General features: G+C 35.2%; 2 protein-coding genes across 7 annotated transcripts in view; one reads left to right on the top strand and one right to left on the bottom strand.

The window, feature by feature from the left end:
• The window catches only part of LOC150105499 (prostatic acid phosphatase-like), a 381,909-nt gene extending 376,517 nt beyond the window's left edge, over nucleotides 1-5,392 (top strand). The window contains exon 12 of the mRNA XM_090394218.1: nucleotides 4,917-5,392. The gene's annotated coding sequence lies outside the window, so the exon portion shown is untranslated. The remainder of the gene's footprint in view (nucleotides 1-4,916) is intronic.
• Nucleotides 1-26,233, bottom strand: part of LOC150105500 (natural resistance-associated macrophage protein 2-like) — a 244,546-nt gene that overhangs the window by 110,997 nt on the left and 107,316 nt on the right. For all 6 annotated transcript variants that reach the window (XR_016548450.1, XM_090394214.1, XM_090394215.1 and 3 more), the window contains exons 10-12: nucleotides 17,662-17,781; nucleotides 10,434-10,657; nucleotides 1,987-2,146 (exon numbers count right to left, since the gene is read on the bottom strand). Coding sequence is in view for 5 of the 6 variants with exons in the window: in XM_090394214.1 (XP_090250340.1) it covers nucleotides 1,987-2,146; nucleotides 10,434-10,657; nucleotides 17,662-17,781 (504 nt within the window). In the remaining variant the exon portion in view is untranslated. The remainder of the gene's footprint in view (nucleotides 1-1,986; nucleotides 2,147-10,433; nucleotides 10,658-17,661; nucleotides 17,782-26,233) is intronic.

Genomic DNA, 26,233 nt, shown 5'->3' on the forward strand with positions numbered 1-26,233 from the left:
AAAAAAATTAAAGCTAAAAAATCATGATGCGAGATATATATATGTGGGGATTTTTCGGATTTTCAAGAAATCTCCTATTCTCTATTGCTACTTCTGGCCTAGAGAGCAGTTTCCTTGTGTGCAATTTCAAAGTCATCTACCCAAATAGTCATCTTCTTTCCCATTATTTCAAGCAAAAATTACCCATAATTTACAAGACTTGAGATATGCAATGAACAGTCCTTCATGAATGACTAATGAGAAGTGAAAGCAAGGTGCGAAACAGACAGCAATGGTAGGCCACTAGAGAAGACATGCATATGATTGGTGCTATTAATTAACAAAAGATCATGCGACCCAACGACAAAGGTAAGTCGACAATTGTTCAGTTAAAATGCTAATTCTCTTCAACCAAATTCCATAATATTCGAAACTGCCATAACAACATTCACTATATATTTCTTAGTTTTAACACATTGATGATGGGGTGGTGTTTTTCCCCGTTTATCATTCCGACGGAACTTCTCATTACTGTTTGGGTACCACTTCTGCGTCGCACGAGCAGGCCCAACTCGCACAAAATTTTAATCCTTTGAAGGGTTAAAATTTTGTGTTTATGTTCAACAATTTTATTGCTTCTTGTTTGTGTGTGGCTTCCGCATCGAGCTGACAGATGGACTCATGCACACATTATGTGCCATGTTTCAATTCCCGGTAGAATTTTATTTTAAGTTAGCTTTTGTGATTGTCTTAATGACATCGAAAATTTCAAATGCAATCAAAGAAACATTTATTTCATGTAATTGAAAAATTGGACAATAGTTTTTAGTTAGATACTGTGTTTGCGGTGCAACATACAACATTTGCTTTACACAACACAGTTTCTGCAGGAGGGGACATGTGATTCATTAGTAAGTGCCACTTTTATCCCAGTTGTCTCTAATTGCATTATTTGTTGAGAAATATATTACACAGACTGCAACTATCGGCGTACTTTATTCAGTGATATACAATAAAACTACTTGTTTTTCCTTGTGTCTGCAGCATAGTGGCTGTTGGGGTGGGCATGTTGTTTACCACATGGAGCGAGTTACTATCGCCCTGACTTGAACGTGCTTAAACTTTTTTTTTTTTTTTGCATGTGCAAAGTATATGTGAAACTTTAATTTTTTGCAAAGTAAAATCAGGGGTGCGGGTTATATTCGAGTAAATCCGGTATAACAAATTTGGTATAAAGATTAGCAATAAAAATTTTAAAAAAACATAAGCACGAAGATGAAAAACATCACTTATATTCTCAATGAAGAACCTATAAAATGAATAAAATACTTCATCTAATTAGGCACAATTTTTAATGAAAATGACAAATGAAATATGAAAATAAACAGAAGGAGCAAGCTGATATAGGGGGAGCCAGATGAACAAATTCATATGGAATGGAATAAGAGAAATTAGCCGGGGAGGGGGGGGGATATATATATATATATATATATATATATATATATATATATATATATATATATATATATATATATCAGTATATAGGACAGTATTCAAACCATTTTAACTTATGTATTTGAGAGTTGGGTTAGAAGTAAAGATGGTGATCAAAAATTAAAGACAAGAAATATGACAGTTTTGGAAAAAAAAAAAAATAGTGAGCAAATGGAACCAAAGCAGTATTACATTCAAAATCAATATATATTAAGAAGGAACATGACATTAGCATTCAAAAACATGTGAGCAGAGCTAATCTAAAGAGAAATTAGATTTAAACTTAAACAGAAGGGAAGAAGAAAGGTTAGCAAAACATAACGTATAAGATGGCAGGAAAAACAAAGAGGAATATCAAGCTATAGGTGATTAAATGAGGTCAGAAGTGCCTTAGAAAACAGAAATAAGATATGAGAATATTAAAGTCCTGGCAATTAGATTACTTTGGAGAAATTGTTGATAGGCTAGTAATAATATAAACTGTAAATAAATAATACACAATAAGTCACTTACCAAATATAATAGAAAGAGTATATAAAATATAATGAAGACCACTATTCCTAGAACAGAAAGGGCAGTATCCGGTAAATTTTGTTTAGCAAAGTCATTCACAAAGTATAAGTTGATAGCAATTACCACTGCTGAAAGAAGACCTACAATAATTTTTGTGATCCTGGAGAAGAAAAAGAAGCTATTATACAAGCAGAATATAAATACAATATAACTAATAAACAGTAATAAATTATAACAAACAACATCATATAAATGAAGACTCGGCATTTTTTTAACCCTGCAAAGGTCATGGCTGATATGACAGATATAAACAAATTGTTTAATATAAATATTCTTACACATATCCAGTGTATAGCTTGGAAGTCATGAGTATCTGCGCATGCATATATTACAAGTGATATTCCACACTGTTTATGCCGTCAGTTTTGGTTTAACACGTGTTATGTAAAGCTGTGTGATATTTCATAGTAAATTGTATCTGAGAGATACCACAACCTCCAATGTCAGTATAGTATTGGTTTAGTTGTGTTTTTTTTTTTATTTACTGTTGAAAATGGTGGAAAAATATATCGATTGAATAATCCATCAGATGTTGAAGAGATTCAGGGATTTTTTTTACTGAAGTCCGATGATGAGAATGATAGTCGACTGTGAAAGTGATATTTGATAGTAAACTGTATCTGAGAGAGATACTGTGAACTCTGATGTCAGTATAGTATTGGTTTAGTTTTTTTTTTTTGTTCAATAATTTCCAGATTGTAACTGAAAATAAATAAACCATGTATTATACTTGCAGTGTTTTTTTTTTTTAAGTTTCATCATTTTAGCACATACTAGTAACGAATGTATCTCTCAGATACGCGCGACCTAAGCTGCAATTTTTTTGACCGCGATCTTCGCAGGATTAATTGCTGTTTAATGGGTTAGTCTGACTGCTTTTCATTTTCCAAACTATTCGGAACTTCACAGGGCCAACAGTTGAATCTCCTTCCATATAAGATGGAATGGAAAGGATTTCACTTTTGACATAAACTAGCTGAGCAATCTAATGTTTCTTTAGACAAAATTTAAACACAGTATAGTAGATGATGATGTAGAGTGACATGGTCACCTTTAACAAGAGATTGATAAAAAAATTATCCATATACCTCTATCTCTCATCCAGAATATTTTGATAAGGTGTGACACCTTCTGACTAGTATATGGGTAATATATGACTTCTGCAATACTTCAACCTGGATATCTCTTCTGGGTCTGGCTCCCACTGATGATACCTCAATAAAGGTCAAAACCAGTCTGGGTCGTGGTCCTTCCCATAATGTATAGCATTATACATCCAAAAGGGGGGGGGGGGGGTTGCATTATGGGACACTAAGGCAACTGACATGAAATCATTTGCCTCTATGTGCAGTAGTCGTGAAGTATTTGGATAAAGGATTAAACCAAGATTATAAGTTCTTGGCATCTTTAATTTATAGCATAACCAAGTGAAAGACTTTAAACGTCTTATGTTCCAATTTGTCAAGTTATAACAATAAGTCAAAAGAAACAAATACAGACCACTGCACACATGAATTTAATCATCAACCAAAAAAATTGCACTATCTTGCAAATCTGAAAACATGACTGATTGCTAATCCAGAATGACTTCACTTTTTGACAGTGATTTTTATGCACTTTTTGTTTTCATTCTTTGATATTCTTGCCATATGCACAATGCAACCACTGAGTTTTCATTAAGCCAAGTAATTGATTCCAGTTAACTGGATCATTGGGAATAGCATAATTTGGCCCAATTAAGCAGCTACTAATTAAATGAAGCAGCACTTCAGGAGTTTAAAAGATGTTATGTACATTACACCAAATAAATTTAGACAAGTTTTTCATTTATTACTTTAAAAAAAAAATACCAACTTTTAAACAACTGTCTTTAGGGTAAAATATTTTCCATAAAAATTATTTCATTTACACACACAGGCATTTATTGCAGATATAATATTGCCATCCTGTATGAAATAGTCTTAATCCAGTATATGTCCTGGATAGACATTTGTTCAAGCTTGGGAGTGTCAAACCTTATACTTTCTTGTACCCAAACCTCTAACATTCTCTGATGTTATGCTGCAATTTTCTCCACCATTTCCTCCTCAAAATCTTCATCTTCATTAAAGTATTGAAAATTATTATTAAAGGATGTAAACACTTCATAGTTTTTGATGTGGTTCATGTGTAATGGGACGTCATTATCACAATCAGCCATCTGGCATATCCATGACTGAATGCAGAAAACCATAGTGAGCAAAACAGTTTCGAATGGTCCTGCCTGTTACTTATTCCTCACCAACTATCAGCCATAAACTGTACTGCCTTCAAGAGATTAATTTTTGTGCTGACCTCCTTAGCAACTGTCACAAATAAGTCAATTTTTTTCTAGATTTCCACTGTAATTTGATGTCCCAACTCACCCATTGAGGGTACATGTCAGGAATTTGATGATGATGAACTCATGACAATTCTTAAAAAAAAATTCATATAATATCCATTCATTTTTATTTGCATGATACTGTACTGGTGAATTCTCCATTCTAATCTATTTAAAGCATTAAGACCTGTCCCTTAATCTATAACTAATAGCTTTTGTTTATCAGTTCCTGACATATTCAAGCAGCATAACACTGTTATGTGATCCATTGCATTCATTAATCCAAACAGTGTAGTGTGTTAACACACTACAGTACACCATATGATAAAATAATAAAATGGTGGCATCAGCACTGCAGGTGCCACTAGCACTAAACTTTTGAAGCAAGTTTACATAATTTTTCTAACATTCAATGTAGTAGTGGTTACTGGTTGGCTCAATTAAACAACACTGTCCCAAATAAACAAAGCAAATTCTTGTGATATTCATTTTATTTTTTTTCTTCCAGATCTATCCTAATTAACTGCCAGTACTTGTGACCTGGCTTATACCATGGACAGACAGGAAGATCTCTTGATATTTGCCTCAGACAGCATAAATACATTCAGCGCCATTATAATGGCAAGCTAGGACTAACAGACCATACCTTTGACACCCTTTCACACAGGATCAGATTGAAGAAAACAAAAGTGCTACAAAAACATCATTATAAGTCAGAGACTATTTTTGGAATCAGCAAGAGCTTTAACCAGTCCTCAAATCTCAATTAAGTATGGCTGTAGCCATTTACCAAAAATCTGGGAGATAGTCATTTTAAGATAAAATTAATGTTGTCAACCTCTCTCTGTATACAACAGACTGTGCCATTTAGAACTAGTTCTTTATGTTGTTTGTTACAATTTTAAACTGTTCCAACTATTAACTCTTGCTTTTGCATGCTGTGACAACTGGTTGTGCTTTGAAGATTGATATAAAAACAGCATAATATCAGCAATTAATAAATATTTTATTTATTTATTAATGCCTTGTGTTGTGAATTAAACCATTATAATAAAAAACTAACATGAACTGTCATAACACATAAGCCCTCCTACTTGTCCGTAGTCTCTGGTCTGATCTATTGTTTTATTCCTAACCATACCTTCACAATGAGATTACTAGTATATAATGACTTCACATTAATTGCCTCAGTATCCCATAATGTAAAGCACACATTCAACAGGATGTGTATAATGCTATGCATTATGCAAAGGCAACTATCCAGACTGGCTTGACCTTTATCAAGGTCTCATCAGTGGGAGCCAGACCCAGAAGAGATATCAAGGTTGAAATAATGTTTAAGCCATATATTTCCAACATACAACTAGTGAAAGCTGCATCACCTTATTATTAAAATACTTTGGATTAAAGATAGTTGTAGAAAGTTCCTTCACTTGATTAAACTTGCTAGGAAATTTATGACTTACATTACATCAACCTTAGTATCTCTTCTGGGTCTGACTCCCACTGACCTCAATAAAGATCAAACCAGTGTGGGTGGGTAGTGGCCCTTCCCATAATACTATGCATTATGAGATACTAAGGCAATTAAGTTAGCCTCCATATATAAGTAGTCTAGTTGTGAAGATACATCATCAGAATCTTTATTTGCTTACACTTGGATAAAGGATTAAACAAGAATATAATTTCTTGGAAAAGTTTAATTTAAATTATAACCAAGTGAAAAAAAAATTTCTGTAACTGTGCTGTCATTCTTGCAAATCTCTTAAAAAGAATCACTCCAGTCATCCAAAACTAAGTAAGCTCTTACTAAATAATAATTATATGATGTTATATTCAGGTAATAATGATCAAGGAAAGAAAGGATTAGTGATAGCATTCAACACTAAACATGTAACTACTAGAAATTGCCTTCCAGTCAAGATGTTTATGTGGGCAAACTTCAAAATGGGGAAATCGACAAAGAAACTTATTTGTGGCTACAGTCCAACAAAACTTTCCCCTAAAGAAAAAGTGGAGGAATTTTTGAAGTCAGAGCAGGCAGCTGACAAAGAAAATGTGGTCCCTGTGGCATATATAATTATAAGTATCTGCTGTATTTCTGCTCAGAATACAGACACGTCATTACTAACACTGTGTTTCAACATAAAGATGTGCACAAGTTCACATCAAGAGAAGACACAAGAAATAAGAAAACCTCATTGACTGTCAATGTGGATAGCGATATCTTCATACTAGTTCAGGATACAAGAGAGTACAGAAGATTTGAAATTGGAAGCAACAATTACTTAGTGTAAGTAGGTTAAAAACAGATATATTGAAAAGAACAGTATGTAAGAAAGTTTTAAGTAAAGTTTGCAAGAAAGTTAAGCAGCTTTTACAAGTAAACCATAGACTCAACTACACAAAACATCATTGAAGCAAAATTTAAGCGGTTGGAAAATGAGAATCAAACCGTGGAGTATCAGTGCCAAACTTGAAGAACACACTGATTCAGCTAGGAAAGTAGGTGGTAAAGTTGTGTGCAAGAATAGACAAATAAGAACACCAGGGTGGACACAATATGTTAAAGAAGCATACCAAAAGTTCCTAGCAAATAAGTCAGCAAATGCCCTAAACAAATGCAGAAAAATGTAAAAGAGCTAAGCTATGTATAAAAGTAGCTAAACAAAAGTCATGGGAAGACTGTGGTAAAAATATAAAAAAAATAAATATCAGGAAGGTGACAAAATGTCCTGGAGGTTATTGAAACAACTGAGAAAGAGAGGAAAGAGAACTTTAAAAGGAATCAGAGATAAGAAGTTACATGAAAATTGAAAATCAGGATATCCTAGATGTCTGGAATAATTACTTTGAAAGAATGTTAAATGAAACAAGCAATGAACAGAGTAGTGTTAGAAAATTTTCAAGAGGAATGCAAACATACCAATACTTGAAGTAAAAGCCATCAAAAACTTGAAATGTGAGAAGGCAGCTGAAATAGATGATATTCGATCAGAAATGCTCAATATGGAGGTATAGTTTTTGCAGTGGCTACACTGCATAATTCAGAGGGTCTGATCAGGTCAAATTCCAGATGATTGAAGTAGTTCTTGTAGTCCTCAGCTATAAAAAAGGGATAAAACTGAATGCAAGAAGTGCAGAGGAATTTCTCGCTAAGTGTTCTTCCAGGTAGGATTTATGCAAGCATACAAAAAGAGGCTGAGAAAAATTGTGGGAAGAGAAACTTGAAAAACAAGCTGGGTTCAGGCCAAATAGAGGTCAAAATCAGATTTTCACTTTACAACAAATAATTGAGAAATCATGGAAATATGACATTGTAGATCTGAAAAAGACATAGGCAAGGTGCCCTTTTAGAAACATTACCATTATATGGGAGAAATGGAACATTACAGTACAATGCACCATCTATATTTAAATTGGAACTCAGCAGTTAGGATTGATGTAACATCAGGGATAAGGCATGGATACACATTATCTTCACTCTTATTCATCTAAATGGATCATATTATGAAAGAAAATGGCATTAAACCTGACATTACAATCAGATATTAAACTTAGCTCTCTGCTTTATAGAGATCAGTGTTTCTCAAACTGTTCCTATGATGGAACACTTCACAAATCTTGAAATTTTAATGGAACACTCTGGTTACAGTCGAGTATCACCAGTCTCATATTCAATATAAAGCTAAGCGCACACTATTCGCTGCAGCAGGCTGTATCGCATCACAAAAATGCAGCATACCTGCACACTACAGGCATGCCGGGCCACAGTGCACTGCACTAAACTTACTTGTGACCGCATGTTTCCTAGAATAGATACTTCCCTCATGATCAGAGGTGTCAACAACCGCTGGTTGTTGTCACCTGTCACAGCCAGCACACACTGCCCTTAATAGCACAATCCACAAGCAAAGTGAGGAGCACCTGATTTTCAAACATGTTTGAACTTGTCGCAGCATTTAAAATCATTCCAGGCTCATATTAATTTTGATAATTTTTCACAGAACACTTATTCACTTTCCGCAGAACACCAGTGTTCTGCAGAACATAGTTTGGGAAACACTGATATAGATGATGCTGCACTCCAAAACACATCTAAGTGCAAGTCTCCAGGATTCTCTAATTAAATTGAATTGCAGCTGTAACAATTTTGTAAGAGAATCAGCATGGAAAAAAACTAAAACTATAAAAATAGGCAGAAACACAGAAACTTCAGCTGTATTCTCAATGGAGAAATTCCAGAACAAGTAAATTATTTTAGCCATTTTTTGGTGAAGATCGTCAATTAAATTTGGAAATAAACAAGAGAATAAGCAAAGCTGATATGGTGGGAAGCCAATTGAATACATTTATATGGAATAAGAGAGAGAAATTAGCCAAAACACTAGCAGTGTAGAAAATTGTGTTAAAACTAGTTTTAAGTTAGATGTGAGAGTTATAAAGCACTTGATCAAAAATTAGAAATAAGAGATATGAGAGTTCTGAGAAAAGATTGATACTATCTGAACAGATAGTATCAATCACAGAATCATAATAATGAAGCCTTGAAAGGAAGGAACCTGATAGTTTGTATTCAAGATGTGTAAGCAGGATGAAACCAAGGTATGGAGAATGGAAGAACGGTTAACAAAACAGATGCTTGATGCAGAAAAAGATCCAGAGCTTGGTCTTCCTCTGGATGACAAAACTGGAGTGCTAACAAGTAATAGAATAATTTGATGGAAAATTGTTGATAGGATATTAATGATAATGTAAACTTAATCATGTAATGCTGTAATAGTAGCTTGAACCCCTGGAGGATATATAACAGGAAACTGATGATCCAGAATATCTTTATCTTTAGTTTTTATATAATTGCTTTCAGTATTCTTCTACCAATTTCCAAGGTTTTTAACAGTCTCCAAATAATATCACAACTGTCAATATTTCTTATATTCTTATCATATTTAAATTGTTTTGTTTATTTACTTTTGAATATTACTTGTTTTTCATACATTTTCCAGGATATCACCAACTTCTTTTTTGAATTCACCACAAAGATCACCTTTTTTTTTCCACCCATATACTTTCATTCATTAATCATTGATTACTCAATCTAGTTTTTCATTCTGTAAAATGGACAAATCAGTCAACACATGCTATGTATCAGAAGAAACATAATACACTTCTTGGCATTAATTACTTCATCTGCAATTCCAGCCAGCACCTCCATGTTATTGTTGCTGCTGGCTGGAATTGCAGACGAAGCAATTAATGCCAAGAAGTGTATTATGTTTCTTCTGATACATAGCATGTATCAGAAGAAACATAATATCTCCACTCAAGTCACATCTTTGATCTTTGAGATTGAATCTGTAATTTTCGAATAGTTTTAGCAGTTGATGTATTCATCGTGTAACTTTGAGGAAGTCAAAGATTTTCAAAATTCATAAGTGTGCAACTTGAGTCACTCCTAAACCAGTCATCTCCTATTAAAAAAAAAATAAAATAAAAAAATAGAATGAAACAACAACAAAAAAATAAATAAATAAAAGCATGGGTGTATATCAAATGTTACTTTTTCAAAAGCAGACAAAGAAAGAAAATGTAACAAAAACTTAGTCATGAAATGTATATATACGGTATATGCTATATCACTGGAGGCTCCTAACATCTACACTTATGGAAGTGATGGGACAAATATGGTAAAATGCAAAAACAATAGAGATCAGTGACTTCAAATGAATAAAACAGAAAATATGGAATAAGTTAATTGGTGAAAAGAGGACTAGTAACTTAAACTGTTCCTGTGTATCTGCAAGATAAAAATTCAATTTTAGATAATTTCATCATTTCATTAATGAAAAACTAAATATGAAATATCAAAAATCACTCAAACTTAATTTCTGAAGGATATTAAATTTTGATGTCTTAATAATAAAACATATACATGGATAATGCTAAATGAATTATAAATAGATAAAAATGAGTTCTGAGAAGAAAACAAAAAAAAATGAAACCCACAATAAAGTCCCATACTTGCCTTCCATTTTGGAAATCGCCCATTACACTGCTGGATGATGTAAAAGCAAGAGTTGGCAAAAGTGCAAAAGGGAGCTGGAGACTCATTAAGGCATTAAGCATGTCATTCATTCCACTTAGATCTGTTATGTCTTTATAGATTGCTATAAAAAGTGTAGGAAAAACTGCTATGGTTCGGGTAAATAAAACCCTTTTCCATCTGGTCCACTTCAAATCAAGAAATCCCTGATGAAATATATTTGAATCAATAAGTTTATATTTTTATTACTGTAAAAGTAGATGTGTCTATACATTTTTTATACAAGTGGTTCAAAATTGACTCAATTTTCATTATCTTATAAACAAGGAAAGGAGAGGGGGGGTAGCATAGCTGTTTACAAGAAACCTACTGAATATCTTCACAAGTTCAGTTAAGTTTCAAGATAATTTGTAAGAAAATAATTACACTAAATTATTATGAATAACTTACATGAACATTTAGCAAAATTTTGAAACTGAAAGAAATGAAAAAATTCAATAATGTAATAGAAAATTTCCAATACTGAGACCATGTTTTCAGAGACATGAATTTAATAAAAATGAACAAATATAATCCTACAAGTTTCATAAGTCCATGGACTTACATTGTCAGGGATACTAGCAAAAGTTGATAAAAAGGGATGCTGGCAACAATTAGCTATATATAGATGTTATCAGAACTTACAGTTGGTACATAGAAACAACCAGAATAAAAAATGTTTAATTACTCTATACACATTAAAACAATGCTAATTGTTGCTGTCACATTCTGTAGCATAGCTCATATTGCACACTGTATCCTAGGTCTGGGTTGTTAGATTTTTAATGAAAGACAGCAGACCAACTTGGTGTAGGATTAAGCGTTGATTTTTGTTATATACATTGGTGGGGATCCATAGCATTTCAGAGGCTTTCTTGAACTTTTTAGTAAAACAATTATGATCAGTATATGGTATTTTTTGTTTCTTGCCTACTAATTGATTACTTATGTTTGTTGTATGGGATGCCAAATCTTTATGCTGACATCTTTTTTTGACATCTTTCACGTGTTCAGCATGTAAAAGATGTCAAAAACAAATGTTACAAGAGCAATGAATCTCAAATGCCTTGTTTCATGGAATGACATGGAGATAAGAACCTGGAGATTTTATATGCAAAGGCAAAAAAGCACTTTAATGTTGTAATCACAAAGCAATGTTGCTACTCTAACATTCTTGATGCAAGATAGCATGATTGCATTCTTAAAAGGTTTAAGTGAAGGAGCTGCTGGAGGTGTATTAAGAATATTTGTGATTGTCTTGGGCTCATATCCATTGTGAGTGAGCAGGTAACACAGTTCTTTATTCCATTTTTTGATGTACTAGAAATGTTGTATGCTCTATCTCGAGATATTTTAATCATGCTTGGCTTTTGTAATGCATGATGGTGTGAATCAGCATGTAAAAATCTTCCAGTTGCAGGTTTTCTGTATACTGAAGAGATGAATATTTTTTCTTCATTTGCTTCAAGAAGGATGGCAAGGATTGGTAATTTTTTGCAATCTTCCAGTTCGAGAATGAATTTTATGTTAGGATGCAAGCTGTTCAGATAACATTTAAATTGAATTAAGTCATCCATTGTTCTTGACCAAATAATGAAAATATCAACAAAGTTTTTGGTTTCTTGTGACAGTTTTCAATGGCATTCATTTTGAAATTTTTCATAAGTTTGGCTAGGGCTGGTGATAGGAACCTATGGCAATTTCTTTTTTGTTCCAAATATTTATCATGAAATATGAAGAAAGTGTTTTCCATATAGTGCTTGAATAGTCTATGTCCTAGACAACCTCTTTATGAAAAATATAATGGTATGCCAGACAGTAGGTCAGGAGAGATTTGTATGATGAACATGTAAAAGACATTTAAAAAGACAGCATAAAGATTTGACATTCCATACAACGAACACAGGCTATCAAGTAGTTTGGAAAAAAAAAAAAAAGCCATATATTGATTATAATTGTTTTACAAGAAAGGAAGCCTCTGAAATGCTGCAGATCCTAGGATATGACATGTGGTATGCTACAGAACATGACAGCAACAACCAGCATTGTTCTAATGTTTATAGAGTAACATTTTTATTCTTGTTATTTGTATATACCAACTGTGAAGTTTTGATAACATCTATGTGTAAATATTTGTTTCTAGTCTCTTGTATTATCAGGAGTACTTTTGCTAGTACTCCTGATAATACAAGTCCAGTAAGTTATGAAATTTAGACAGGTCAATATGCTACATGAATGTTGAGAGCTGAAAATTTTAATAGTATATTCTGATACTCCATTGATATACGGAATAAGAATGCAAGGAATTTTTTCTTCACCAGAAGCAGGAGTCCTGTAACTAGTGCATGCTTAGATAAAAGTTGCATTGAAACCATTTTTTAAGAATGTTCACTTATAACTTTTGATGTAGTAAAGCATCTGCACAACAGAGTATGAGCACGATGAATTAAGGTTTTAAAAGTCTCCTTTTTCTGATAAGATAATAGAAAGACTGCATAGATGTAGCATCCTATTTGTGTCTTCTTCCAAAATGGAGAATGAAGATTTCCATCTGGTTGACAAAGAATCAACTCTCAAAAATCAAGAATCAAAGCTCTAAAAGGCTGTGTTCCTTTTTTTTTCTCCCCCTCCATGACTATATTCTGGTATGAACTGCATTTCTTGGAAACAAAAATTAGCTCAAAGAACCACTGCAAATTGCAAAGATATCAACATATCAGTACCATATTTGTCAGCCTAGTTAGATAACTGGTAGTCACCCACTTTCCAATCACTAGGTCTGCAGGTTCAAATCCTCTCATGGGGATGGATGTTTGTGACTGTTTTTAAGTGAGAGATGAACTCAATCACACAGTGAAAGACAATCACCATTCCATTTTTTAGAACCATAATGGTGTGAAGTAACAGGTTTAATCTGTAGAGCAGTTTTCAGATTACATAAAAAAAAAATACAAAAAATTATATGCAATTATATATAATATATATTATACAAAATTATATACAATAATAGAAAAATATCCTTAGAACACTTGCAATATTAAGATACTATATTCAGATTTACAACCTGACTGGGAAATTTTGTTTAATTCATCAAGAGGATCTTTCAAAATGTGATAAACAGACCAGTTATATCCAAACAATCATTATATAAAACTAGATCATCATCATCAAATTGCTGACTGTACCCTAAAGGGAGGGGAGGGGGAGATAAGGATAAAATAGCAATGAACTAATTTTCTTTATGTATTAACTTTCCATCAACAATTTTCCTCCAAATTAACCTGTTATCAAGATACTAATGTTATTAGATCTTATGTCTTCTATGGCACATCTCGCTGCATCAATCCACAAAAAACTTTTGGTAATCTTTCCTCTCCCATTCTGTTCAAGTGACTACCTAAGATCAGCTCTACTAACACATTCCTGAATGCTAACAATGTCAAGTTCTTTCTTAATGTTCTCATTTTTAATATGATACTGCCATCTGTTCACTCCCCTAATCTTTCTCAGAACTGTCTCAGCCTCATCTTTGATCAAGTGTTTTATTTCTAACGCAGCTCTCATATCCATAAGTTAAAATTGGCTTGAATGCCATCTTCATCACCTCTTCTTCATCGTCAAGAAACCCTGGCACCCAGATCTGTATATTATAATATATTATAGGTGTATCTCTTATAAAGAGAAACCTCTTCAGTTTTATTTCACTTTCTACAGATGATAATGAGAATGGACATTCTCTCTCTCTCTCTCTCTAATATGAGATTTAATTTCAACAAGACTGAAATTTCTAAGAATTCTTTAATATTTTATCTTCAAGATTAAATTAAGACTTGCTAACTTTATTTTTACCTACAAAAGATAATTAGTTTTTCAGTTCCTCATGTTGTCTGTTACAATTTTAATCTGGTCCCACTGTAAAGTCATAGTTGCTGCTTGCATACTACAAAATTTTGTGCTCTGAAGATTCTGGATATAATACCAGTATCGGAAATATTGGCAATTAAGTAAATTATTTAGTAATTTATTATTAATTATTTTATTATTATTATTGTATTGTGAATTAAAAACCATTAAATAAACTAAACATGAGCTGCCAACACAAGCCTTTTTACCCATATGAATGAATAGGAAGTTGGTGATATAGATGAGTGTGGTTGAATGACAAATCCCCAAGAGAGTTTGTGCAAAAGAACTGCAATGCCTCTGCCTAGGCTACTTAATTTATGCATCAACTCTGTTCAGGTTCAATGGAATAAGGAGGGTAAAGTAACACCTGTGCATAAAGGTGGTGCAAGACAGAAGCAGTAAATTGTAGATAATAAGCGTTTCAAAATGAGTGATATTGGATATCGGAGAAGTTGGTCAACAATAAAATTCAGGAATGGGTCGATAAGAATATGATACTCTATGGGAAGAGCATAGCTTTGTGAAGGATAGGGATTGCCTTACTAATTTACTCACTTCTTGAGTTGAGTCCATCTTCAAATTCCTAATATGTATCCTCAGGTTATGTACAGGATATTATGATAGCACTATATGATAGAGTTACAGTATTTCTAACTTCCAATAAAAAATTTTCCTCCAAAGTAATCTATTATCAGTCAAGGCTCTGACACTATCAGATCATATATTTCTGTCTTCTAAGTAACTTTTTACTGTATCAATCTACCTACATCTTGATTCTTTCTCTGGTCTTTTCCATGCTAACCTGGCAAAGAGCACTTGTTCGACTTATATTTTCTCTTCTATTCAAGTGACCAAACAACCTGAGATCAGCTCTACTAACACATTCCTGAATGCCAACAATATTAATCTCTTTCCTAATATCCTCATTTTTAATATGATACTGCCATTGATGCCATCTTTCACTCCACTAATCTTTCTCAGAACTCTCATATCAGAGGTCTCCAGCCTTTGATCAAATGTTTTATTTCTAACACGCTCTCAGATCCACAAGTTAAAATTGGTTTGAACACAGTCTTGTATACAGCTAATTTAGTGTTCTGACTAATTTCTTTCTGTATGCAAGACTGTGTACCATATAAATTTATTCAGCTGCCTTCCTACCATACCAGCTTTATTAATTCTGTTGTCTATTTCCATTTTTAATTGGCGCTTTCACTAAAAATTGAGCCTAAATAGCTGAAATGTTTTACTTGTTCTATAGATTCATCATTCCAGATGCAGCTGATGTTTTTAATGATTATCAATTTTCATTGTCTGTCTTTTTATTACTGATTTTCATACCAAATTGATTACAACAGTTATTCAATTTAGTCACATAATCTTACAGACTTGCACTGGATTTATTCATCATCTGCATACAGTAAAGTGCTAAGATTAACATCAAGTTTGATATCAGATTTAACATCACTTTCCTTTATAATGATATCCATATAGATAATGAAAAATAGTGAAGACAATATTCACCCTTGTCTCAACACCTGATTTAATATCAAACCATCTTTCTGTACCTCCTTCAATTCTAACTGCTGACTTACAACTCAAATGTAGAGTATATACAGCCCTATATAATGTACCATTTATGCCATACAACTGCAGCACTTTGAACAGCTTGGTACTTTGTCACATGCTTTTTCAGATCCACAAAACTTCAATACAAATCCTTGTTATATTCCAAAGACTTCTAAACTATTTGTCTCAAGTATACTTGCATAAATCTTATCCAATCTTGAGCTCTGCTGATGTTCGGCTGGAATGCGTTCTGGAATTTGTTCCAGTAGCTGACATTGCACTGTTTGCCCTGGTTCTCTGACAAAAGCAACAGTGGCCTTGTTTCACTAAGCAATGCCCTAGCTGGCATGAAATTCTGTCATGTTGTACCATCATTTTACATTGTATTTTAAAACAATAAAAATAGAATTTGGTCAGCTAAATCCCAAACTGACTGGGACTTCTGACATTATGCCAGAAGCCCCAGTCAGTTCTCTGCATTCCCTTAAATGGCTACATGGAGGTCACCTTCCAATTATACAGCTTTGACTCTTAAGCACCCTGACAGTTGAGTTGGATAAAGCAAATGGCTTCATCCAATGGCTACATGATACTGCTGGATTTTGCAAATGACTTTAGCAAGATACTGCATGGAACTCCATTAAACAATGTGGAGCAAATGAGGACAGATATTAAGCTAACGATATGAATATGAGGGTGGCTGATGGACAGATACCAATGATTACTATATATGGAGGAGAAGAATCCAGAAGGTACATGACTTGTGGTGTACTGCAGAGTTCATGTTTACACCACTGCTATTTAATTTCTACATCAATGATATTAGCAATGACTTGAAATATTCAGTTGTTTGCTGATGATGCAAAACTGTGTAGTCTAACAGTTAATCAAGGTAATATACAGAGCCTTCAGAATAATTAATTGACTGAAAATATGAGCAAAAAATAATGAAGAACAGTTTAATGTGGAAAAGTGAAAAAGTATTCATTTCAAGATGAAAATATTACAAGCTTTGTACTACACTAATGGAAATGAAGTAGTAGTAATATAGGATTATCTTGTCCAGGAAAGTGATGAAGCTGTGGGGAGTTGAGGTTCAGAGGGAATACTGTAAAAGTAGCCAAAGTAACGCACAGGACTACTTGATTATTGACTAACACACTACATATAGAGATAAGGAAGTTATCAATTCTCTTTATAAAGCTTTGATAGAGCCACATCAAGATTACTGTGTATAATGTGATCTGATCACCTGAGTTCTTTGAGGATGGAATATGTGACTATGAGAATAGATTGAGAGTTTGTAAGTTAACAAAGTTGACTGACAAATATAATAACATGGGATGTGATTGAAATGTTTCAAGTTACTAAGAGTTTTATAGAATTGATGCATAGAAAATTTTGCACTTATTTAGAAGGAACAGAACAAGGGAGGGTACTCGCTGGAAACTAAGTGACAGTGTGGTTAGCAAGAATGTTAGGACTAGATTTTTATTTGCTTGAAGGGTGATGAATGAATGAAATGGATTGTTGTCTGTGCTGGAAGTGCTTTGCCTATGGATGTGTTCAAGGAGAGGTACAACAGATACTATGTATATGGTAAGAGTCTCTCACAATGTCTTTAGAATCCATGAAGATTTCCTTTAAGATATACATACACAATGAAAAACTAAAAATAAAATCAACATTAGCATACCTCCATGACAAACTGTCCAGCATATGTTCCTGTCATTGTTGAACTCTGACCAGCAGCAAGGATACCAACTGCCCAAATATACATAGCAGCCAACCCAAACTGGCATCCTAAGAATACCCCCTACAGGACCAATAGCAATATATATATATTTAGCATCAATAATTAGCATCAAGTAATTAAAAAATTCAAATACTCTAATCAGTAACTAGTATAATATGGTGCCTAAATGTCATTTTATTTACAACTGTTTTACGTGCAATGTTTTCATGTATAATGCAATAATTAACTGTATATCTTCTTTTATCTAAAATTTTTTTTTACCATCCATAGTCAACTCACTACAGCACACTTATTGGGACCACACAAACAGTTTGCTATGGAAATTTTTTTTTTTTTTAACCTAGCATCATACTTGGGGTGTTTAAGGGTCAAAGCTGTATAACTGAGAGGAGACCTCCACATAGCCTCTAAAGGAATGCGGAGAACAGACTAGGGCTTCTGACCTAATGTCCAATCCTCACCTTCTCGTGGTGCACCCTGTTGGGTATCTCCCTGGATACTGAACAAACGAGGATGGGCTGGCAATTTGGGATTTAGCCGACCAAATTGTATTCTTATTGGCTCAAACAAATATACAAAATGATGGTACAACACGACAAAATTTCATGCTGGCTGGGGCTTCGCCTGGTTAAACAAGGCCCCTGTTGTTTTCGCCAGGGAACCAGGGTGAACAGCGAAAAGTAAGCTACTGGAACAAATATGAAAGCACTCCCCAACTCAACATCATCAGAGTTAAAGATTGGTACTATCAACATTAGAAGCCTGAATGGCAAACAAATGGAGCTAGCTGAGGAATTAGATAAGTACCAAATCGACATAATAGGGGGTGACTGAAATAAAAAAAAGACAAAAACTGGTGAGATCTTTCTGAGCAATAATTACAAAATGTTATTTTCAGGCAATGACAATCAAGTAAAAGAAGGGGGTAGCCATAGTATTCAACACTAAATACGAGGCTAATCTTCTTGAAAGAGAGGCGGTCTCAAGTAGAGTGATGTGGGCAAATATCAGAATGGGGAACTGGACAATGAGACTTATTTGTGCCTATGATCCCACAGAAGGCTCTACTAAGGTAGAAGAGAAATTTTTTGATGCTCTAGAGCAGGGGTTCCCAACCTTTTTGTTTCCTAGAGCACATTCTAAAATACCGATAGGGCAACGAGCACCATCTATTTTTTCAAGCAAATTTTTTGAATTCATTTGGTAAATGAATACATACAAAGTTTACATTATAATCAAATGTTTTATTACTTAAAAGTTTACATTATATAAAACTTTAAATATATATATGTAAGTTAGTGTGATCTTTGGCATTGCATTTCATTGGCCATTGCTTCATAATTAGGAGAATATGATGATATTCCAGTTCTTAAACTCGAATGAACAACTTCGAATGCGCATCTACCTTACATCGTATGCGTTTAATACTCGTCATGTGTCATTAACGTATGCATCATATAGCATGCCATGAATTGTTACGTGATTATTTCAAACTATACTGCACATGGTTGAACAGCGGTGGGCACACACAAATTGGTCGAGGGGTGCCATGGTGCTCACGGGCATAGGGTTGGGAACTCCTGCTCTAGAGAAAGCTACTGACACAATGAAAAAAGAAAAGTTGGTCCTTGTTGGGGATCTAAATAGCAGAGTAGGAAGTGATTGTCAGACATACAAAAATATTTTGGGAAAATTTGGAGAAAAGAGCAAAGCTAATAATAATGGCAAATACCTGTTGGTTTTCTGCTCAGGACATGGACTGGTTATTACTAACACCATGTTCCAACATAAAAATGTGCACAAATTCACATGGAGAGAAGAGGCAAGGAATAAGAAAAATCTCATTGACTATGTTATTGTTGATAGTGATGTTTTCTCCCTGGTGCAGGACACCAGAGTGTACAGAGGATTTGAAATTGGAAGTGATCACTATTTGGTCTTGAGCAGGATAAAATTGAATTTCATATTGAAAAGAATAACATGTAAGAAAGTTTTAAAGCAAATAAAAGTTGAGCAGCTCTCAGATGTGAACTGTAGACTAAAATACACAAAGATTATTGAAGAAAAAATGAAAGAGTTTGAGAACAGGAACCAAACCTTGGAGATGCAGTGGCAAACCTTGAAAAAAACCCTGACTGATTCAGCTAGAGAGGCATGTGGCGAGGTTGTCTGCAAGGATAGAAAAATCAGAACTCCATCGTGGACACAGGAAGTTAAAGAGGCAGTGAAGGAAAAGAAGAAAGCATATCAAAAGTTCCTGGCAAATAAATCAGCTTGTGCTCTTAGAGAATCTTCTTCTTCTTTGAGTGCCATCTCCTATCGGAGGTCGGCGACCACCTTGGCAAATTTTGAGCGATTCTCAGCTATTCTGAGCAGTCTCTCAGAGTTCATACCAGCCCACTGTCTGATATCTGCCAGCCAAGATTTTCTTCGTCATCCTTGTCCTCTTCTTCCATTTATCTTCCCTTTTATAATCAGTTGAAGTATTTTATATTTTTTTTAATTACGAAGTAGGTGACCAAAATATGCAGTTTTCCTTCTTTTTATGGTATTCTTAGAGAATACAGAGACAAATGTACGTAAGCTAAACACTGTGAAACTAGCTAAAACAAAAGTCATGGGAGAACTTTGGAAAGAACATAGAAAATAATATCAAGAAGGTGGTAAGATATTCTGGAAGTTGTTGAAGAAGCTTAGAAATGAAGGAAAGAGTGTTGTAAAAGGAGTTAAGAGATGATAAACATGACATGAAAACGGGAGAAAAAGATATCCTTGAAGTATAGAGTAATTATTATTACTATTACTACAGGCAACTCCAGGGAGTCATTAGACTCATCGAGGGAGGCCCCAAATCATATTCATCACAACTATTTGACATTCATACAGTATCTATCATACCTCGCCTTAAACTCATTCACTGTCACAGCATCCACCACAGACTCAGGGAGCACATTCATTCACTACTCTAAAAGTAAAGAACCCAGCTCTAACACCTTTACTAACCACACTTTTGCCCAGTTTCCATGGATGTCCCCTAGTCCTCCCACAACCTGCCCTGTTCTCAAAAATATCTTCTGAATTAATTTTATAGAAACCCTTCAGTAATTTGAATGTCTCAATCATAGCTCCCCTCCTCTGCCTATCAACCAATTTTTGCAACCCACAAATCCTCAACCTGTTCTCATACGGTTCATTCCACAGACCTGCTATCATCTTGGTCACTCGCCTCTGGATCCTCTCCACCTCCTCCCCATCAAGAAGAAACCTAGGTGACCAAATCTGAGCACAGTAGTCTAGATGGGATCTTATCAAGGCTCGATACAGAGGAACAATAACCTGATTGTCTCTGCTTGTCAACGTATTCTTCAGCAACCAAGTGATTTGATGAGCTGTTTTGGTCACTATTGCAATGTGTCCCCTAAATTTCAATTCCTTATCCACCAACACTCCTAAATCTCGTGCCTCATCAATTTCCTGGAGCACGGTTCCACCAATGCAGTAAACTGCCGCCAATCTTTTCACCCCAAAATGCATAACCTTACATTTTGCCACATTAAACTGACATCCATTCTCCCTAGCCCAGACCTCCAATCTATCCAAATCATCCTGCAAAATTTTGACGTCATCTGCATTCACTATTGCCCTACCCAACTTCGCATCATCCGCAAACAAATGAACTGTTCCTCTCAGATCATTTCCTATATCATTTATGAACAAATTAAACAGCAGTGGTCCAAGAACAGATCCATGTGGCACACAACTAGTCACAGGCCGTCTTGTGGACTCTACTCCCGAGTAACCCACTCTCTGATATCTCTCCGTCAACCACCCTCCTATCCATCTCACCAACCCTATGTCCATTCCCATATGCTGCAATTTACTGATTAGAATTCCATGTGGAATCCTGTCAAAGGCCTTGGCAAGGTCCAGTAGAATCACCATAAACCCATTACCCTTATCCAGTTCAGCCGTCACTGTGTTATAATACGTGAGCAAGTTACTGAGGCATGACCTACCCTTCACAAAACCATGCTGTCCCCGATACAGTATCCCGTTTTCTTCTATCCAATCTTGTATTTTCCTCTTGACTATTTTCTCTAAGACCTTGACAATGATTCCTGATATGCTAATCGGTCGGTAATTCACAACAGCAGTCCTGGAACCACCTTTATGCAGTGGAACTATTTTCCCCTCTTTCCACCCGCTCGGGACTAACCCAGACCCGAGACTAAAATTAAACAAAATGGTCAAGGGTACTGACAATTCTTTAGCTGCTTCTCGTACAACACGAGCTGGTATACCATCCAATCCCACAGATGTATTGACATTGAGGTTATGCAATAGACTACTCACCTCCACTTCATTAACCACAATTCCCGTATAATCTACTGGTTTATTCGTTTCTGCAATGTCACCACCTGGATGATATACTTTTGCAAAGTGCTCACTCAGTAACTCAACTATCTCAACTGATTCAGTTACCTCCCTACCATCGGCATTCTTTAAGATCAATCTGCCATGTACATTTTTCCTTTTACTTGCTACATATCTAAAAAACTGTTTAGGATTCTCTTTAGCCTGCATGGCCAATGTTCTTTCGTAATCCTTTTTTGCTTTTCTTACCACACTCGTCACCCTTCTGGCCTGCGCTTTATACCGTTCATGTGCCTGCCGGTCACCCTCCTTCTCCTTAAATTCCCTCCATAGTTGTTTCTTTTTTTGCAACTCAAGCTTAATGGTGTTATTCATCCATTTAACCCCTACTTGATTTATTATTCGGACTCTAGGTATACAGTCAGCCATTGCTTCATGCAAGCACTTCTTAACTACCTCCCATGCACTATCAACTTCTAGTCCTTGCAGTTGTACATGCCATGGCACTGAACCAATCAAACTCCTAAGCTTGTCATACTTTCCAGCCCGATAATTCCACATGTACCCTGTCTTAATTGAAAATTCTACACCTTTAGCCACCTCCCAAGTTAAGACTCTATGATCACTCTCACCGATTGGTGGAAATGTGGTCATATTTGTTACAGCCAAATCCTCAGATGTAATTACTAGGTCAAGCACTCTCTGACCCCTAGTATTTTCCATTACATGCTGTCGCAGATAGTTATCCCTTAATAACCGCATAAAATCCAGTTCCTTCCTCCCGTGTGTCCTCTCCTCACTCCAATCAATGCGACCATAGTTGAAATCTCCCATAATAATCACCCTCCTTCCACCCATTTCTTCTATTTGCTTGTGCATACTGTCACCACCACCTTTTCCATCACCTGGTCTATAGCAGCACCCAATTGTATATTTAGTTCTGCTAGCCACAATCTCACACCAAATGGCCTCAAATGTGCTCTTTTCTCTATCCTGCAATTCAACTTCTATTCTCCTTTCCTGGAGCTCATCAGCTATCATCAACAATACTCCTCCCCCCATTTTATTCTCTCTGTCATTCCTGAACACACTATACCCATCACATTCAATCCCACTAGTTATATCATCTACAGTCAGCCATGTTTCACTAATACCTATAACCTGTGGTCTGGAAGTGCCAACCATGGCCAAAAACTCTTCCTTCTTGTTCCTAATACTCCTAGTATTAGTGTACATGAATTTAAGACCCCCATTAGCCCCAACCCTACCTTGATGCCTTATATTAACTATCCCACTCAGATTTATTGTCCTTATTTGCTCTGGCATATTATATTCATTCTTACATTCAACTGCCTCCATAAGGACTGTATCTCTACTCCCCCCCCCCCCCCCCCTAACAAATCTAGTTTCCCTGAATTTGCACATCCACTACATTCAGCAACACTTTCTCAAGTCTTCTTACACCGTAACCATTCAAATGCAAGCCATCCATCTTATATAGATCCTTTTGCCCATCAAACTCACTCCACACATCCACAAATTCCACACCACTCGTCATACATAACCCACGCATAAAGTCATTTGCAATTATAGCCCTCCTTTTAAACATTTCACTGTCATACCGTGGCAAGACTAATCATTCTAACTCTCTCACTCTTTTCTTTTGCTACCTCAAACAATTCATTCAGGTCTTCTATCATTTCCATTTTATCTCCTTTCAAATCATTCGTACCTGCCACAACAATCATTTCTTTCACCTTTTCCTTTTGCTCTCTAATAGATGCAGTTACGTCCTTTATGGTCGCACCAGGTTGGTACGATTTTGTCAAATCCTCTACTAACACACCTCGTACTAACGAGTCTCCATACAGCACTCTATCCTTCATTTTGTTCATGTTCACATTCATACGTCTATTTTTCCTGTCATACCTTTTATTATTGGTTGGTTCATTCAGTCTACTTTTGTTCATGCACTCTAGCTGCTGTTTTGCTCTTTCTATCGCACTATTCAACAACGCGATCTCACTCAATGCATCTATCTCATCTTTTTTGTTCTCTGAGAAACCATTTATACTATCATTCACACTCTCACAATTTTCATGTACAACCTTGCCGTTTCTTGTCATATCCCTATTTCCTTCATTCTGAAGGTTGACAAAAATATCACACTCACGATCCGAAATACACTTCAATTCCGCATTCTCCCTACATTTTCTACACACATTCAATCCTTTATTATCATCTGACCGCACTCCGCAAAGCGTACATTTCACAGCTAGTACACTGACTCATTTCTTTTATGCTACCGTTCTTTGATAACGATGGCGAACCTTCATTACTGGCCGCCATTTTCCTTCGCACAGGTGCCATACTCATCTGTAACGTGTTTTGTCAAATTATACGTTATAACACACCAAAAATAGACGCACTAAAATACGCAAGGCAAACAAAACAAAACTACACAATATTAAGTAATTTGTATCGATAACTGAAAATGATACTTATCTTATCTGGAGCTTGCACGAACACTACACATTACGAATTCATCTAGCGGCGACTTCCCGACATAGATTATGTTATAAAACACTTTAGTACACTAACCACGCTAATAAAGCTCCAATAATATACCAAAATTAAACACTTAAGTCCATTAAATTGAATCCAAAACACCAATAAATCAACAAAAAACTCAAATCTCTCAGGAGCTCTCCGATAGCACGTCCGTTCACCAGCTAGCCTCGACACCCATGATGAATTACTTCGAAAAATTGCTAAATGAAACAAGCAGTGATAGCACAGTGGTAAAAACCACTCAACAGGCATACAGTCAGGAATACATATCCATACTTGAAGTAAAAAAAGCCATCAAAGGCTTGAAATGTGGAAAGGCAGCAGGAGTAGATGATATTCGACCAGAAATGCTGAAGTATGGTGGTATAAAAGTGTTACAGTGGCTGCACTGCATAATTCAGAAGGCCTGGACAGAGGGGCGAATTCCTGATTGGAGTAGAGCTCTAATAGTATCCATATATAAAAAGGGAAATAAAACTGAATGTGAGAATTACAGACGCATTTCTCTACTGAGTGTTCCAGGTAAGATATATGCAAGTATACTGGAGAAACGGTTGAGAAGGATTGTGGAAGATAAACTTGGTGAAGAAAAAGCTGGATTCAGACCAAATAGAGGTTGTCGAGATCAGTTCTTCACTTTACAACAAATAGTTGAGAAAGCATGGGAATACAACAAAGATCTGTATTTAAGTTTTGTCGATCTGGAAAAGGCATACGACAAGTGCCAAGAGAGAAGCTATTCAATACACTATGGTTATATGGTGTCAATGGGACATTATATCAAACAATACTTAGTCTTTATTTGAGTTGTAAGTCGGCAGTTAGAATTGAAGGATGTACAGGAAGATGGTTTAATGTTAAATCTGGTGTGAGACAAGGATGTACATTACCTCCTCTGTTATTCATTATCTATATGGATCACATTATGAAGGAAAGTGGTATTAAACTTGATATCAGAATTGGAGATGTTAATGTCAGCTCTTGGCTTTATGTGGACGATGTTATAATTCTAAATAAATCGGCTACAAGTGTGCAAGATTCCCCGACTAAATTGAATAACTGTTATAATAGATATGGTATGAAGGTCAGCAATAAAAAGACAAAGACAATGAAAATAGGTAGAATCGTTGAAAATGTCAACTGTTGCATTTTGAACGGAGAACCTGTGAAACAAGTAAAACATTTCACCTACTTAGGCACGATTTTTAGTGAAGATGGTAAATTAAATATAGAAATAGACAACAGAATCAGCAAAGCTGGCATGGTAGGAAGTCAATTGAATAAATTCATATGGAATAAGAGAGAAATTAGTTGGAACACTAAATTAACTGTATACAAGACAGTGTTCAAACCAGTTTTAACCTATGGATCTGAGAGCTGGGTCAGAAGTAAAACACTTGACCAACAACTAGAGACCACAGATATGAGAGTCCTGAGAAAGATTAGAGGCGTGGACAGATGGCACCAATGGCAATATCATATTAAAAACTAGGATATTAGGAAAGAACTTGACATTGTCAGCATCCAGGAATGCGTTAGCAAAGCTAATCTCAGGTGGTATGATCAC

This window comes from Typopeltis vanoorti, chromosome 6 (genome assembly GCF_054136105.1).
Source record: "Typopeltis vanoorti isolate ZY-2024b chromosome 6, IOZ_Tvanoo_1.0, whole genome shotgun sequence".
NCBI classification, from domain to species: domain Eukaryota; kingdom Metazoa; phylum Arthropoda; class Arachnida; order Uropygi; family Thelyphonidae; genus Typopeltis; species Typopeltis vanoorti.